Below are 17,187 nucleotides of genomic sequence, written 5' to 3'. Positions count from 1 at the left end.
GACCTCCACATCCGGCTTCTTCACCTGCGGGATCGTCTGAGACCAGCCATCAGGACAGCTGATGAAACGGATAAATATTTCTGTCTGTAATAACGCCCTTTTGTGGGGGAAAACTCATTCTGATTGGCTGGGCCTGGCTCCCAGGTCCACCCATGACTATGCACCTACCCAGTCATGTGAAATACATAGATTAGGGCCTTCTGAATTTATTTCAATTGACAGATATACTTATATGAACTGTAACTCGGTAAAATCGTTGAAATTGTTGCTTTTATATTTTTGTTCAGTACACATACATTTGGTAACAGCATAATGAGATTTTATTTAAGTAACTACTGACAGCCCAATCCCATAATAGCTATTATTGGACCAATTGCTATTGACATTCAAACATACATCAACAGAAGAGGTCCCACGTAGAGATACTAGTGATAGACACTTGATAGGCACTCACCTGAATGTTTAGCTAGCTAGCCAGTAGCCACCATTAGGCAGCCTGACAGGTTGTATTTCCACACCGTGGGTGATAAACGACACATTTTAAATTGTTTGAAGCAGTGAATGAACAGAAATGAACAAATACTACAGCTGAAAACAAGCTAAGGTTCAAATTGCTTGAAAAAGTTATTTATTATTCTAACTAGCTAATATATTTTTCACGATGGTAGAAATCGCCTCCTGCGCTCAATGAGTGCGCTAACAAAATACATCCTTACTGAATAAGAGTACGTACTGTGTATGAAGCAAGGGACGTTGAGGGTGAGGATTTTTAAAATAGCATTCATGTTGGTAACAAGTCAGAGTTTTTATTCAGACTTTTAATTTATTCTGAATTAACCTGAATTGAAAACACGAATAAACATACTAGGTGCAATTTAGCGTAAGCAATATTCAACATCTTTATTTGTACAGCGGTAGGCTACTTTGAACGATATAAAAATACACATACAATTATATGATAATATTGTACTGGTCATATAGAAACCTCAATATTGTACTAATGATTTTTTATTGTACAATCCTCTACCAGCATTATCAAGTGAAGTGGCCAAACCGGCCAAGAGGAATATGACTGCTGTACAAGGAATTATCCTTCACTCCAGTATCTCTCCTCCTCAGAACTCTGCAATGATGCCAAAGTACATTGATAAAAGACAGTACTGTACAGTCCTCTTCATCAACCCGGCCAAGGCTTTCGACTCTGTCAATCACAACATTTTTATCGGCAGACTCAATAGCCTTGGCTTCTCAAATGACTGCCTCTCCTGGTTCACCAACTACTTCTCAGACAGAGTTCAGTGTGTCAAATCGGAGGGCCTGTTGTCCGGACCTCTGGCAGTCTCCATGGGGTTGCCACAGGGTTCAATTCACGGGCCAACTCTTTTCTCTGTAAATATCAATGATGTCAAATCAAATCAAAGTTTATTTGTCATGTGCGCTGAATACAACAGGTTTTACCTTACAGTGAAATGCTTACTTACAGGCTCTAACCAATAGTGGAAAAAAAGGTGTTAGGTGAACAATAGGTAAGTAAAGAAATAAAACAACAGTAAAAAGACAGGCTATATACAGTAGCGAGGCTATAAAAGTAGCGAGGCTACATACAGACATCAGTCAGGCTGAATGAGGTAGTATGTACATGTAGATATGGTTAAAGTGACTATGCATATATGATGAACAGAGAGTAGCAGTAGCATAAAAGAGGGGTTGGCGGGTGGTAGGTGGCGGGACACAATGGAGATAGACCGGTTAGCCAATGTGCGGGAGCACTGGTTGGTCGGCCCAATTGAGGTAGTATGTACATTAATGTATAGTTAATGTGACTATGCATATATGATAAACAGAGAGTAGCAGCAGCGTAAAAAGAGGGGTTGGGGGGGCACACAATGCAAATAATCCGGGTAGCCATTTGATTATTTTCCCCTCTGGTTGCACATGTTATTCTTGCAGCTGGTGATTCTCTGATCCAACTATATGCAGAAAACACCATTCTGTAAACATCTGGCCCTTCTTTGGACACTGTGCTAACAAACCTCCAAACGAGCTTCAACGCAATACATCACTCCGTCCGTGGCCTCCAACTGCTTTTAAATGCTAGTAAAACTAAGTGCATGCTCTTCAACCGATTGCTGCCCGCACCCTCCCGCCTGACTAGCATCACTACTCTGGACGGTTCTGACTTAGAATATGTGGACAACTACAAATACCTAGGTGTCTGGTTAGACTGTAAACTCTCCTTCCAGACTAACATTAAGCATATCCAATCCAAAATGAAATCTAGATTCGGCTTCCTATTTTGCAACAAAGCCTTCTTCACTCATGCCACAAAACATACCTTCGTAAAACTGACTATCCTACCGATCCTTGACTTCGGCGATGTAATTTACAAAATAGCCTCCAACACTCTACTCAGCAAACTGGATGCCATCTGTTTTATCACCAAAGCCCCATGTACTACCCACCACTGCGACCTGTAAGCTCTCATTGGCTGGCCCTCACTATCCGTCGCCAAACCCACTGGCTCCAGGTCATCTATAAGTCTTTGCCAGGTAAAGGCCAGCCTTATCTCAGCTCACTGGTTACCATAGCAACACCCACCCGTAGCACGCGGTTCAGCAGGTATATTGCACTGGTCACCCCCAAAGCCAACACTTTCTTTGGCCGCCTTTCTCTCCCTTCTTTGCTGCCAATGACTGGAATGAATTGCAAAAATCTCTGAAGCTGGAGTCTTATATCTCCCTCTCTAATTTTAAGCATCAGCTGTCTGAGCAGCTTACAGATCACTATACTTGTACACAGCCAATCTGTAAATAGCACACCAACTATCTCATCCCTATATTATTACATACCCTCTTGCTCTTTTGCACCCCAGTATCCCTACCTGAACAAAATCATCTGCAGATCTGTCACTCCAGTATTAATGCTAAATTGTCATTAATTTTCACCACTAGGGCCTATTTATTGTCTACCTCCCTACTCTTCTACATTTGCACATACTGTACATAGATTTTTCTATGTTTATTTTCTATTGTGTTATTGACTGTACGTTTGTTTATGTGTAACTCTGTGTTGTTGTTTGTGTCGCACTGCTATGCTTTATCTTGGCCAGGTCGCAGTTGTAAATGAGAACTTGTTCTCAACTGGCCTACCTGGTTAAATAAAGGTGAAATAAAAAAAATCCATTCTTGGGTTAATATCCATGAACCATTGGACTGTTAACCGCACACTTCCCAAGCCTATACCATCCACAGGGACCACTGGTATACTGGTGTACTTCCCACCATCATGACTTCCATCAGAGGACACACAGGCCCCATCTGTTCCAACACACGCTCGTCATACTGTAGGTGGTGGTCTGTGGTACCTTTATCGGTGGTGGTGAGAATGAAGCCCCCTGATACTATACGGTAGTGATCTCCATGGGACAGAGTATAATTGTAGAAATTGCCCTACTGTTGCTCAGTATGAGAGGATGGTGTGTAGTCAGTAAAGCTAAGACTGTGGGCTCTGGTAGTACATGTCCAAAGCCTGCAGGTGGGGATGATGGGTTGGAGATGGAGGGGGCCAGTATTGAAAAGGCTGATCGTTTTAAATTGAACCTTCATTTAACTAGGCAAATCAGTTAAGAACCAATTCTTATTTACAATGATGGCCTAGAAACAGTGGGTTAACGGCTGTGTTCAGGGGCAGAATGACAGATTTGTACCTCGTCAGCCCGGGGATTCGAGCTAGCAACCTTTCAGTTACTGGCCCAACACTCTAACCACTAGGCTACCTGCCTCCCCATAGTGTGAAAAGGCAGGGACCTGGCTGGGGAGGTTCTGGTTCTTGGGATGGAGAGGGTATCCATAGGTCAGGGGAGTGGGTGATAAAGAAGGAAAGGCTTCCTCTGGATTGAATGGGCAACACAAGAGAGCGCTAAGGCCAAGCCATTGTATTAGACAAAGTTGTTTTATATTCAAAACTTAGACACAGTGCTTTCGGAAAGTATTCAGATCCCTTACCTTTTACCACATTTTGTTACGTTGTTATTCCTCATCAGTCTACACACAATACCCCATAATGACAAAGCAACATTTTAGCACATTTATAAAAAAATAATAAACAGAAATACCTTATTTACATAAGTATTCAGATCCTTTGCTATGAGACTCGAAATTAAGCTCAGGTGCATCCTGTTTCCATTGATCATCCTTGAGATGTTTCTGCAACTTGATTGGAGTCCACCTGTGGTAAATTAAATTGATTGTATATGATTTGTAAAGGCACACACCTGTCTATATCAGGTCCCACAGTTGACAGTGAATGTCAGAGCAAAAACCAAGCCATGAGGTAGAAGGAATTGTCGTAGAGCTCCGAGACAGAATTGTGTCGAGGCACAGTTCGGGAGAAGGGTACCAAAAAATGTCTGCACCATTGAAGGTCCTCAAGAACACAGTGGCCTCCATCATTCTTAAATGGAAGAAGTTTGGAATCACCAAAACTCTTCCTAGAGATGGCCGCCCAGCCAAACTGAGTAATCGGGGGAGAAGGGCCTTGGTCAGGGAGGTCACCAAGAACACGATGGTCACTCTGACAGAGCTCCAGAGTTCCTCTGTAGAGATGGGACAACCCTCCAGAAGGACAACGATCTAGCACTCCACTAATCAGGCCTTTATGGTAGAGTTGCCAGATGGAAGCCACTCTTCAGTAAAAGGCACATGACAGCCCGATTGGAGTTTGCTGATGGCACCATCCCTATGGTGAAGCACGGTGGTGGCAACATCATGCTGTGGGTATGTTTTTCAGCGGCAGGGACTGGGAGACTAGTCAGGATCAAGGGAAAAATGAACGGAGCAAAGTACAGTGAGATCCTTGATGAAAACCTGCTCCAGAGTGCTCAGGACCTCAGGCTGGGGAAAAAGTTCACCTTCCAACAGGACAACAACCCTAAGCACACAGCCAAGACAATGCAGGAGTGGCTTCGGGACAAGTCTCTGAATGTCCTTGAGTGGCCAAACCAGAGCCCGGACTTGAACCCAATCTAACATCTCTGGAGAGATCTAAAAATAGCTGTGCAGCGACACTTCCCATCCAACCTGAGAGCTTGAGAGGATCTGCAGAGAAGAATGGGAGAAACTTCCCAAATACAGGTGTGCCAAGCTTGTAGCGTCATACCCAAGAAGAATCACTGCCAAAGGTACTTCAACAAAGTACTGAGTAAAGGGTCTGAATACTTATGTAAAGGTGATACCAGTTTTATCTTTTATATATATTTGCAAAAATATCTAAAAAACCGTTTTTGCTTTGTCATTATGGCATATTGTGTGAAGATTGTTTTTTTCCCCTCATCAATGTGATCAATTTTATAATAAGGCTGTAATGTAACAAAATGTGGAAAAAGTCAAGGGGTCTGAATACTTTCCAAATGCACTGTATAAGCTACTATTAATCACCCTTTGCCCTCAGAACAGCCTCAATTTGTCTGGGCATGGCCTCTACAAGGTGTCGAAAGTGTTCCACAGGGATGCTGGCCCATGTTGCCTCCAATGCTTCCCACAATTGTGTCAAGTTGGCTGGATGTCCTGTGGGTGGTGGACCATTCTTGATACACATGGGAAACTTTGGAGCATGAAAAACCCAGCAGCGTTGAGGTTCTTGACACAAACCAGTGAGCCTGGCACATACTACCATACCCCGTTCAAAGGCACTTAAATATTTTGTTCATCCTCTGAATGGCACACATACACAATCCATGTCTCAATTGTCTCAAGACTTAACAATCCTTCTTTAACCTGTCCCCTCCCCTTCATCTACACTGATGGAAGTGGATTTAACAAGTGACATGAGTAAGGGACCATAGTCTTCACCTGATCAGTCTATGTCATTGAAAGAGCAGGTGTTCTTAATATTTTGTACACTTAGGCTGCTATAAATAACCTGTAGATAACACTTGGCAAATTTTAGAATGCTTGAACAATTTAGTATGGAACTTTCAATTTCAGTTCTCCCTTGTCATATAGAGGGACATCATTTTCTTAATCACTGGACTTGCAGTAAAATGTGAGAAAATAGATTAGTGGTACAATCCTCCAATGAGCAGCAATCCAGGAAATATAATTGTCTACATCACAAATACTATTGGTCAAGAAAGTTCAAAGTACACTGCATTCTCTCTCCACGGAAACCACATTCCTATCATGGTTACAAGATACCACTATGTCTTCATGTACTCTTGTATGGAAATGTGATGAGCAATATCATACGAAATAACGAGATCAAACAAAATATCATTTTATTATTTGATTTATTTTCTAATCTTACTTCATTGTTTTCTTTTACCTTTTTACAATGACTTGAAATTATAATTCCCCAAGAACAACAAGGGTTACATCATTCAGATGACCTTCAAAGAAAAACATAGAGCAGTAAACAATACATTATCCTTCAGAATAAGAATAAACTTCAGTTGTACAATTCTTGTTTCTACAATGTTCTCTTTTTCCCTTCCCATTCATTTTAAATGGCAAGCCATGCACTACTATAGTAGTGATGTTTGTGCCTTGAGCAAAACTTTCTTTGGACATTGGAAGCTAGTGTGAGAGCAAAAAAAAAATCACAAACCATTTTATATACACATTTAAGTTTTTCTAAGTATAATTTAACAAACTGACAGTCACATACGGTCAGTGCTTTCCAAGGGCTCGTCATCAGGTTAGTAAGAGGGACAATTATGAGAGAGAGGCACAGTGTTAAGACTAGCAGGCCAGTTTTTCAGGGCAGAGTTGGACTCAGCAATGATAATGAATTACTCTTCTGATGATAACGTTTTCAAATTTCAGCAATGAAGAGAGTGTGAACCGATAGTTAAAATGGTCAGTGAGAAGTAAAACTTCTGTTCTTTGGTCAGTTTTAAAATAACGTGGTTAAAAAGAAATTGGAACGTGTTTAAAGTGCATTAGAGAATCCCATTCAATCAAGTGTAATGTCTGGACAGGACTCTGGTCTTAGTCTAATCAGTCAGCTAGCAATCATGCTAGTGTAAGTCTCACAACTAGCTGTCTAAACTACAGTAGACAGTCTGAAATGAAAAATAAACAGAAAATAGGGTAATCCTGCTGCTGTCTCCATGTAAGATAGGGGAAGATATGTCTTATGGTTTCCTCCTAGGAATGCACCACTGGCTGCTGGGTAGTGTAGTAGTACTACTAGTAGTAGTACTGTAGTAGTAAATTATTGGCTGAAGCCTCTTGAGCCTCATATCTGCTGGGGAAAGCAACCTATTACACTCAAAGGCAGAATGACTTGAACCACTCAGACAGTTCAGCCCTCTGTGGGCTGGCTTTCTGAGGCCTCACTATCTGTCCCGAGGCATCAGGCGCAGTGCAACTCCACTGACCTCCACATGATATGGTTCGGTGAACCTAATGATCGGTTTTAAAGATTCAGAAAGTGATATTCAATAGTGATCAGTAGTTCTGTGCAGTGCCTGTTCTCAGCTGGGGCGATAACAGAGTTGGCATGTGTCACTGACGTTGACTTCAATGACAATGCCCTTCATGAGGCCACTGTCTGCAACCTCAGCATTACAGTGGATCACACCTCAGTTGGGTTGAAGTGGAAAGACCTAACCATAAACAGACATTTTGAATTGGTCAGACGAGACTGAAGCACGCCAGTGTTGCCAATTCAATGGGTGCTCAATGCAACACTTTTGAAATGTACTGTATGCTACCTTGAGTACAAGATATACATTTCAATCTAAAATAATCAACTATTTTTCTCAAATCAACAATTTCCCCTCGAGTAGCATTCAACCATTAAATCCGCTGAATGCCAGTTTCCCTTGAGAATCCATAGACTCCAAAACTATTTACAAACTTTTCCCTCAAAAACAACTACTATTAGAGAGAAACAACAGGGCAGGGACTGTGAAGTGAAATGCAGAATAAATATCTGGATGTGATTCACAGACGGGAGAAATTGACGTGTACGGGCTACATGCGAGAGCGGCATACACAAGACCCTCCCTTGGGGGAGGATCATATTATTTTTCAGCAGAAGACCAAAAAGAAAATGATGAAAAATGCAATCTCCCCCCCCCCCCCCAACTATAAAAAATACCTAGAATCTAAAGGTTCAGGGAAAAAATGACATGTACAAGTCGTTTACACCCAAGGCCATTTTCCATGGAGCGCTGAAGAGGAGAAAAGCGTGGTGACATACTGTAGCAAGAGTTTGATAGGTGGTGGAGGTGGCTGCGGTAGTTTTTTTTAAGTATAGCTGCGATGGTTGGTACAGTATACGTTGCTGTTCATCCCTTTCACCCAGGGACAAACCACAAGCTGTCAGCAGTTCCAGCAAGTAAGAGTCAGCAACAGTGATATCCTTCAATATGTCCAGTATCTCAGTCTCAGGGAGTGCATTAGTGAATAGGTAGCACTGATGACGTGTATTAAAAGTCTGCCATTCTCATTTCCTCTTGCTTACGTCCAGAAATGTGGCGAAAAGTTCCCGGAAATTCAGATTGGTGCTTAGTCAACTGAGGCTCATACAGTAAAAGAAGGGAGTTTTGTTGGTTTGCTGACGTCCGTTTGTCCACGAAGTCTGTTCTTCTTCGTTCTGCACTGTTCTTCAAAACATTATTGCTTCATCTAAGTGTTGAACATGTTCCGCTCCTTTAAATCAAAAAGCTGCGGGAGAGTAACGACATGTAACCTCTTCAAAAAAGGTCCGTTTTCATATCAATTCAGCATTCTTAATTCATTCATATTGTTTTAAAACAATATATTGTCATATTAGGATTACATCCCTTCACAATAAACTTTACATTTTTTTATATTTTTTTTATACAAATAATACTTTTTTGTCTAAACCCCCCCCAAAAATGAACTGATTCTATTCCTTCAATAAGACATTATTCATTAGTCAAATTATTCAGCATTTTCTGTCTGAACATCTTTACGGAAAGTAAGTCACTTATCCAGTAAATGTTTTTGGTTACAAGCAGACCAGACATGTCCTTCCCACTGGATAAACTGGCTCCCTTTCACTTTCACTCAGCAAGGCTCCACTAAGGATCAGGTGGGTCAGTCACACTATAAAAGAACAACACTTCCCAGCGCACTCAGCTCAAATAAAAACAATACAGCAACATTTTCTCTCCATTTGATTTAGTGTCCAAGTTAGACAATCCAATTATTTCCTGTCAGTATGACCAACATTTATGTCAGTATTTGTCCGTTTTTAACTACCTCAAAGTCAGAGCTTACATTAAAAGGAATTGATGTGATGGAGAAGTGTTCTTGTATTGGAGTATTTAGCCCGCCTGACCCCCTAGGACTCTGTTTCATTGTAAAAACAAACGGAGATACAGCAAACAATGAGCCACTCAGTTTCACTGTGGAGACATTGAGGCTCACAAGAATGAACATGTCATTCGTGTTACTACCATTGTAGTCACCAAACCTTTTTAACCTTTTTTCAAAACAAAGTATTGCAAGCAACACAAAAAAAAAACGTAACACACACATACACAAATGCATGCACTCACACACACACACACTAACCCTCAGGGCATTTCTTGTCCTCTACCCCAGGAAATGTCCCTCACCTGGGTTGGGTTAACTCACACTGGGAATATAATCCAAGTCAAAAGTCAAACCAGGATAAAGACTTACACTGCAAACGTGACACGGTTTATGTAGTCTGTGTTCAAGAGAGCAGCCAGGGTCAACTTCATCTGACCTCGTCCCCTGACCAGTGCTACATCCGGTTTAAACGTGGATTAAACATGGTTCAGTCCGATACAGGAGAACGCTCCCAAAACACCCCAGGAGTTCATTTACTGAGCTCATGGTGAAAGATGGTATCGGCTGATATGTAGTGCAAGGACAAAACATTTTAGAATCATGCTAGCATTGGGGCTCACAAGATTTCATTGCCAAGAAGATATTTAAGGGGACAGTGACCCGTTAACCAGGTCTTCCAAGAGTTCCTCAGAGAAAACACATTTGCACACACAACCTCAGACACACAAGGAAAACTCAGGTCCCTCTACCCAAATGCAGGGAAGTCATTAGAACCAAAGCCTACTGTATACAGGGGGAACAGACACACACACAAAGCAAAGCTCAAATCCCAGGGACGTTAAACCATGTAGCTTATTTTCTCATAGACAACAGCCACCAACAGTGACAAAAAAATACATATTCTTTAATGATAATTGGAGTACTTTTCCCCCACCTAGTATAGTTCAATAGGTATTGCTCTCTCTGTGGTCAGTCTCAGTAGCCAGTCTTTAAGTGTTTAGCCAGTCTCTCCTAGTATGGCAGTCCAGCGAGGCGGAGAGGCCGCCAGGCTGCCCTACTTCAAGACGGCCACATCTACTTGACTTCCAGCATGGAGGGGTTGGACTCCATGATGGCCACGATGATGCGGTCGATGTAGTCCTGTAGTCGGAAGTTGACGTCCTCCTGCTTGCGGATGGCCTCCATCAACTGCAAAAAAAAAAAAAAAAAGATCCAATGTTTACAAGGATAGTATCTTATTGAGACCTTTTCATTTGCACTGAAAAATGATTCAAGATGGTAAAACAGCACAACAAGATATACAATACAGAGTTCAGCAATAAACGTGAAAGATTCAGAATTGTGATGAGGCCGCCATCTGGGCACCAGGAGTCTTAAGAAATGTATTTTATTCCACCTTTAATCATCAAGGTTAAAAGGGGGAAAGGGGAATACCTAGTCAGTTGTACAACTGAATGCCTTCAACTGAAATGTGTCTTCCGCATTTAACACAACCTTCTGAATCAGAGAGGTGCGGAGGGGGCTGCCTTAACTGTTAAGTCTCACTAACCACGTTTCTATCCAATGGCAGTAGAAACACTTTTCTGCACAAACATTGATATAATAACCATAATATCGAAGCAAACTTGGAGTCACGCGATGACGTGTGGTCCTCCCACTACGACACGGGAAATCATGCAGTTTATTAGGCTACAGATGAAATAAGTTATGATGAACTTCACAGGGTGGTGAAAGTTCACAGCGATGAGCTTGATGCTGCTTTCCAATAAATATCGAGGGTCTTATTCTGGTGACGTGATGATTGATGCTCGGCTGCCGCTTGACAAATGTAAATAATCTCGCTCTGTCCTTTTGCCTATAATAATCTCATCATGTAGGCTATACCTGCACTGCATCTGCCAGATGTGTGTACAAACTTTTGACTGGTACTGTATATTTATGGCCTGTAAATTTTTGGCCTTCTCTGCATATCTATGGCCTTGTATCTATGCTTAGCCTTCTTTGTATATCTATGGCATGTACATCTATGTGTATCTACTGTTTACATGTATCTATCTATATTGTGACTCACCTCTCCCCGGGACACAGAGTTGATCTCGGCAGCCAGTGACTCGGAGAAGGAGGCCGTCACCAGGTTCTTGGCTCCCTGGATGCTCAGGTTGATGATCTGGCCGTTCAGCTCATCGTTCTGCTCCTTCAGACTGCGGTTGTCTTGCTTGAGGCGTCGGATCTCCTGCTCCAACTCGGCCTCGCGGGTGCGGCTCTGGTACTCCTGCAGCCCGGCACTGGGAGAGCGTCCTCTCCTAGCCTCTGCCTCCAGCTTGTACAACTGCAGGTGCTCCAACTGCTTCCGCAGGTCCTCAATCAGCTGGTGGAGGGGGGGATAGGAGAGAGAGAGAGAAAGACCGCTGTTAGAGAGAGATACAGCAATAGTCTATTCTGCAAGAGCAACTAGTCACCAACCGTTGGAGGGGTAGGTTGAAAAATAGAAAACGTTAAAAAAAAAAAACTTTTTTAAAATTTTTTTTACATAAGTTCTACCCAGCAGCAGAGAAATAACGAAAAGCAAAAACAAACCCTACTCATCGACAGACCAAAACTAAACAACAGACAGGACAACCCTCCACATTTGACGTGCCTTCCGAGTCAGACTGACGTACAGTTTGCGATGTAGAGGTGTCACCTCGTGACCTCTCACCTCCTGCGTGTGCTCCTTTTCCTTCTGGTTCTGGTGGCGCTCGTGGGTCAGCTTGTCGGTCGTCTTCCTCCGGGTTTCCAGCTCCTCGTTCATCCGCTCCGTCACGTCCTCCACCTCGTCTTCCAGCTTCCTCTTCTCCTGATGGGCGAACGAGAAGGAGGAGGAATGAGAGATAATAGGAGAAATACACAGACAAGGTATGGGAGGGAAGAGAAGGAAACTTCCCAAGGAAACTTGGGAAATGGGGGTTGAGGTAGATGGAAAGAAGAGGTGGATGAGAGGAGAGGTAAATAGACAAGGGATTGGAGGGAACAGAAAGGAGATGGGGGAAGAGAAGGAAACTGGAGGTGATAGGGAAGTGAATGAAGAAGAAAGGGAGGAATAGGAAGAGGGGAAGAAAGACGAGGAGGAGGAGAGAAGACAGTGCTCTTACCTCCTCTAGTCTCTCGATGTTGGCGCGGTAACAGGGCACACAGGATTTCAGCTCACTGTTCTCCTCATCCAGCTGCTGCAGCCTAGGGCAGAAAACTGCACAGTTAAATTACATTCACCAATGTTAGAGCCGCGGTACACAACACATTTGACAAAACCAATTCAATCTATTCAAATCATTCATTCAACAAATTAAATTAACATTCTGTTCCACACACTGGCACATTCACAGCTGAGCAGATACAGTACAACTGACCTAGCCTGACGACTCACACTCCATTCTTCTGCTGCTCTGTCGTTCGCGACATGCTTTAGTCTGAGACTGCCATCATTGAAGCCGTTTGTGGTGACGAGGGGCACGAGGGGTGTTGTACAAAACAAAGTCATCAGAGATTGGATCGTCTCTAACCAATCAAGTATCAAAGCCAATGACACATTTTCAAACCACCGCTTTACCCGCATGTGTTCTTGCTCTGGCCCAACCCATCGGTTTCTGGACCAATCAGACGGCCCCGAATGCGTTCGCATTTGGTGAAGGGTCAGGGAAGTACTCACATCCAGATTCATTGCGGAGAAGAAACTAATGTCCGTGGGCGTGGCCTTTGGCCAAAGCAAGGAGCCTGGGTAGTCAGGCAACAACTGACCTGCTGTGACACCTACAGGTAACTGTCAAAATAAAGGAAACACCAACATAAAGTATCTTAAGGAGTTGGGCCACCACGAGCCGCCAGAAGAGCTTCATTGAGCCTTGGCATAGATTCTACAAGTGTATGGAACTCTATTGGAGGGATGCAACACCATTCTTCCATGGAAAATTATATCATTTGGTTTTTGTTGATGGTGGTGGAAAATGCTGTCTCAGGTGCTGCTCCAGAAGCTCCCATAAGTGTTCAATTGGGTTGAGATCTGGTGACTGAGACGGCCATGGCATATGGTTTACATCGTTTTCATGCTCATCAAACCATTCACTGACCACTCGGTGCCTGTGGATGGGGGAATTGCCATCCTGGAAGAGACCACTCCCATCAGGATAGACATGATTCACCATAGGTTGAAGGTGATCACTCAGAATGGCAGTGTATTTACTCAAGTGTTTCCTTTATTTTGGCAGCTACCTGCTACAAGTCTACTCTACTGAGAAGCAGCTTTGGGTTCAAGGGCTTTGGGAGGGTGGTCCTGGGGCCCCTCCTGGGTGCACAGTTTTTGCCCTGGCACTACACAGCTGTAAACCAGTAGGTGTCAGTGAAGCCCCACAATGTCACTGACCGACGCAATCATTGGAGCAGTGTTGACAATCACAGCCTCTAAAGGCCTATGTACCAGGCAACCTGCTGGCCAGCCTTGCAACAGTCACAGTCACAGTCACACACACACACACACACACACACAGTCACACACACACACACACACACACACACACACACACACACACACACACACACACACACACACACACACACACACACACACACACACACAGTCACACACACAGTCACACACACACCTGGGCAGAGCTGAGGATGCTACGCACAGGTTGCTAACCTCTCTCCTCGTCTTTATGGACACGCACACCACACACCCACCCCCCACATACCTAGCCTGCAGGTTCTCCAGCTCCAGGCCCCTCTCCCGCTCCAGCTTGGTGAGGGCGTCCTTGTGGCGGCGGGTCTCCTGGTGCAGGTGGTCCTCAGCGCGGAGCTCTTGCTCCTTGAGCTGCTCCTCCAGGGCGTTGGCCCGGTGCACCAGCTGCAGGTTCTCCTGGCGGAGGCGCGCGTGCTGCTCCCCGCTAGCCTCCGAGTCCTTCTCCAGCTCCGCCACGCGACGCTCCAGCAGGAGCACCTGGGAGGAGGACGGGGTGAGGGTTAGCACAGAACAGTGTTGTTTGTTTATTACGATCTCTTTAAGCCCACAATGGGGGGGGGGGGGGGGGGACTACAAGTGGCACTACACTGTGTAGAATTGACCGGTGATTTGTTGCATTTAAATGATGCTATTGAGAACTGGATGATATTTTTATTTTATGTTCAGTGGTTTCAAGTTTTAATGTCAAATGCACAGGTAGTGAAATGCCTTTCTTGCAAGCTCTAATGCTGTTTGACACGGTTGATAAACTCGGTATGATGCGGTATAATCTTATGACGTTGTGATGTTGAACTCTGACCTTGTCAGTGATGTCGGTGTCAGCCAGGTCCAGTATGTCCCGGGACAGCTCACTCATGCTGTCCAGCGTCATGGAGCTGTTCTGGAGGAGGTGTCTGAAACGCCAGGGAGAAGAAATAAATGTTTGTGATAAAAATTTAAAAAAGCAGCTCCAAACTGTTCCGTCCTGGAAAACTTTCACTTTGCAACTTCACGATAAGTCAAGATAGCTAGTTGTGTTCATCAAAATCCACCATATTTTCACGTTCAATCTAAAATCATTTTCTACTGAATTGATTAAAATAACTCATTTTGACCTACCGCGCTACTTTCTTGCTGGACAGCCTCTTGCTGGAGCTGAAATGGGGGGGGGGGTAGAACAACAGAAGACCAGTCAGAAAGGAGTAAAGACAGATGAAAGAGACAGCGTCTGTCTCTTGGTGTCCTTCCTCCCCACCCCCTCATCCCTCGCTCCAAAAAGCAGAGGGATAAAGAGGTTGTCATACGGGGAGCACAGGATCCTAATGTAAGGTACATGTTCATATGCACGTCTGCAGATACGCCACAGCAATAAAACACACACACGCCCGCATTTGAAATGCAACCCGAAAACAAAAATGCATGTTTTTTATTGGACTGGTCTAGGAGGTAGGCCTAGTCACTCCCTGTTTCAGTCCATTTTCATCCGTTTGGTGCCTAATGAACACAACCCAGACACAAAAGCATGTGTATCAGTTAAAAAGGTTGGTTTTTCCATCAGCATTCATGCTTGAACAGGTACAAGATGATTCAATCCATTTGTAAGGCTGTAATAGAGTGAGTACTTTAAATGGAATATGAGAGCAATGATATAAGCCATGCACCACTGCCAATGATGTCAATTACCTGGAAGTAAATTCAGGTTTAGCATATTTTTATTTTTTTTGCAACGTTTGTCACTGCACACATGGAATTGTTTCCATGACCTTGACAGGATGAGAGATATGTATGCATGGAACTCATAGGGCATGCAATGATATGAGCAATGGGAACTCTGGGCAAACCTTCTGTTGGCCACCTGGCACCAACAGCTAGAGCAAAGAGTGGCGGTCCACCAAACTCACCTTTACCAACATCGATTATGAACCTTAGAAACCTTATTTATAACACCACAGTACAGACACCACGAGCAAGCTTGAGTTTGAGTGAGAGGTTCTCCCCAAAGCCGAGTCGAACCAAGCACTAACGCTGTCAACACACCGCAACTCACACACAAACGTGCACTGAAGAGTCAAGATGAGTGGAGTGGAGATGTGTGTGACGACCTATTCAAAAACATACGCACAAACGCTGTCAAACTCTGTGCATGTGTCCGCCTGTTTGACAGTATTAAACACAACACACCTGTGTGCATCTTACAAACGGAACACAACAGGACAGCACACGCACAGAGAACGAGAGCAGTGTGTGTTACCTAGTCAACATGGCAATACACACACACACACACACACACACACACACACACACGGGATAACCTTAGTGGTGGTGGGGAATGTTACCTATTCATCTCTAGGAAATTGAGGCGAGTGGAGAGGTCCTCCAGGCGAGAGATTTGTTTGTGACATTGGTTACAGAAAAAGTCCAGCGCTTCCTCCCTGAGGAAGCTCTGAAAGCTGGCAGGGAGAGTAGTGGGGGTGCTGGGGAGAAAAAGAGAGGAGGAAAGGAGGAGAAGGGGAGTGAGTGACAGAGAAGGGAGGTGCACCGTGATGGAGAAGCGTCGGGGATCAAGAGTGCAGGATCAGGAGAGTTTGTGAAAAGTGAAACTTTGTGAGTAATTGAGCTGTGTGTGGGTAAACTGAAAGGATGGACTCCTTCTAAGAGCGCTGTTCCAACCAAGGGTTCTTCCCGCCCCTTCAACAGAAGGGCTACTGTCACGGAGAACACTTTTATCTGTACATTCATGTATTACTTTAGTGACTTGGCCCCGAGGAGCTGCAGTGAGGTTCATATTCAGCTCACGATAACTAGCACACAAACAAACATCAATAGCTAACTGGAGTTTGTGTGGTCGCCGCAGCCTCTCCTCACGTCACCTTTTCTGGCTGATAATTTATTCAGAAGAGTGCGCCTCTGTATGCGTGGGGTGTGCCTCGATTCCTGCATGCGTGGCATGTGCCTCGATTCCTGTATGTGTGGCGTGTGCCTCGATTCCTGTAAGTGTGGCGTGTGCCTCGATTCCTGTATGTGTGGCGTGTGCCTCGATTCCTGTATGTGTGGCGTGTGCCTCGATTCCTGTATGTGTGGCGTGTGTGTCTCGAGGTGGTCATAGGTTCCTGAGAATCACTGCTGTGCTGTCACAGGCATGTTCTGCTGGCTGGCCTGTAGTGAAGGACACTTATGTGAAGTAACAGCTGCAGTAGGGTTTGTGTGTAGCAGTAGTAGTGATGCAGAAGTGTGGGTTTGTAGACAGAGTGGCAGTGAAGCAGCAGTGTAACATCTAGGTGTGTGTGTGTGTGTGTGTGTGTGTATGTGTGTGTGTGTGTGTGTGTAGTAAGATGAGGAGAGTGGTTAGCGTCCTGTGCGTACAGAGGAGTGTGTTTACACACAGCAGTGTGGAGAGGGTCAGAGAAATTTTCGGCATCACCGCAT

General features: G+C 44.1%; 1 protein-coding gene across 3 annotated transcripts in view; it reads right to left on the bottom strand.

Annotated features, from left to right (window-relative positions):
* Positions 1 to 6,272: 6,272 nt before the first annotated feature.
* The window catches only part of LOC139368163 (rab11 family-interacting protein 3-like), a 42,413-nt gene continuing 31,498 nt past the window's right edge, over positions 6,273 to 17,187 (bottom strand). For 2 of the 3 annotated variants that reach the window (XM_071106765.1, XM_071106767.1), the window contains 8 exons: positions 16,098 to 16,235; positions 14,881 to 14,916; positions 14,582 to 14,675; positions 14,015 to 14,259; positions 12,422 to 12,503; positions 11,989 to 12,126; positions 11,362 to 11,658; positions 6,273 to 10,478 (listed from right to left, as the gene is read on the bottom strand). In XM_071106765.1, coding sequence (XP_070962866.1) covers positions 10,365 to 10,478; positions 11,362 to 11,658; positions 11,989 to 12,126; positions 12,422 to 12,503; positions 14,015 to 14,259; positions 14,582 to 14,675; positions 14,881 to 14,916; positions 16,098 to 16,235 — 1,144 coding nt within the window. In that variant the 3' untranslated portion in view covers positions 6,273 to 10,364. The remainder of the gene's footprint in view (positions 10,479 to 11,361; positions 11,659 to 11,988; positions 12,127 to 12,421; positions 12,504 to 14,014; positions 14,260 to 14,581; positions 14,676 to 14,880; positions 14,917 to 16,097; positions 16,236 to 17,187) is intronic. The other variant, XM_071106766.1, reaches the window with a different exon arrangement.

This window comes from Oncorhynchus clarkii, chromosome 16 (assembly GCF_045791955.1).
Source record: "Oncorhynchus clarkii lewisi isolate Uvic-CL-2024 chromosome 16, UVic_Ocla_1.0, whole genome shotgun sequence".
Taxonomy (NCBI): domain Eukaryota; kingdom Metazoa; phylum Chordata; class Actinopteri; order Salmoniformes; family Salmonidae; genus Oncorhynchus; species Oncorhynchus clarkii.
This window is presented reverse-complemented; position numbering and strand designations above follow the sequence as displayed.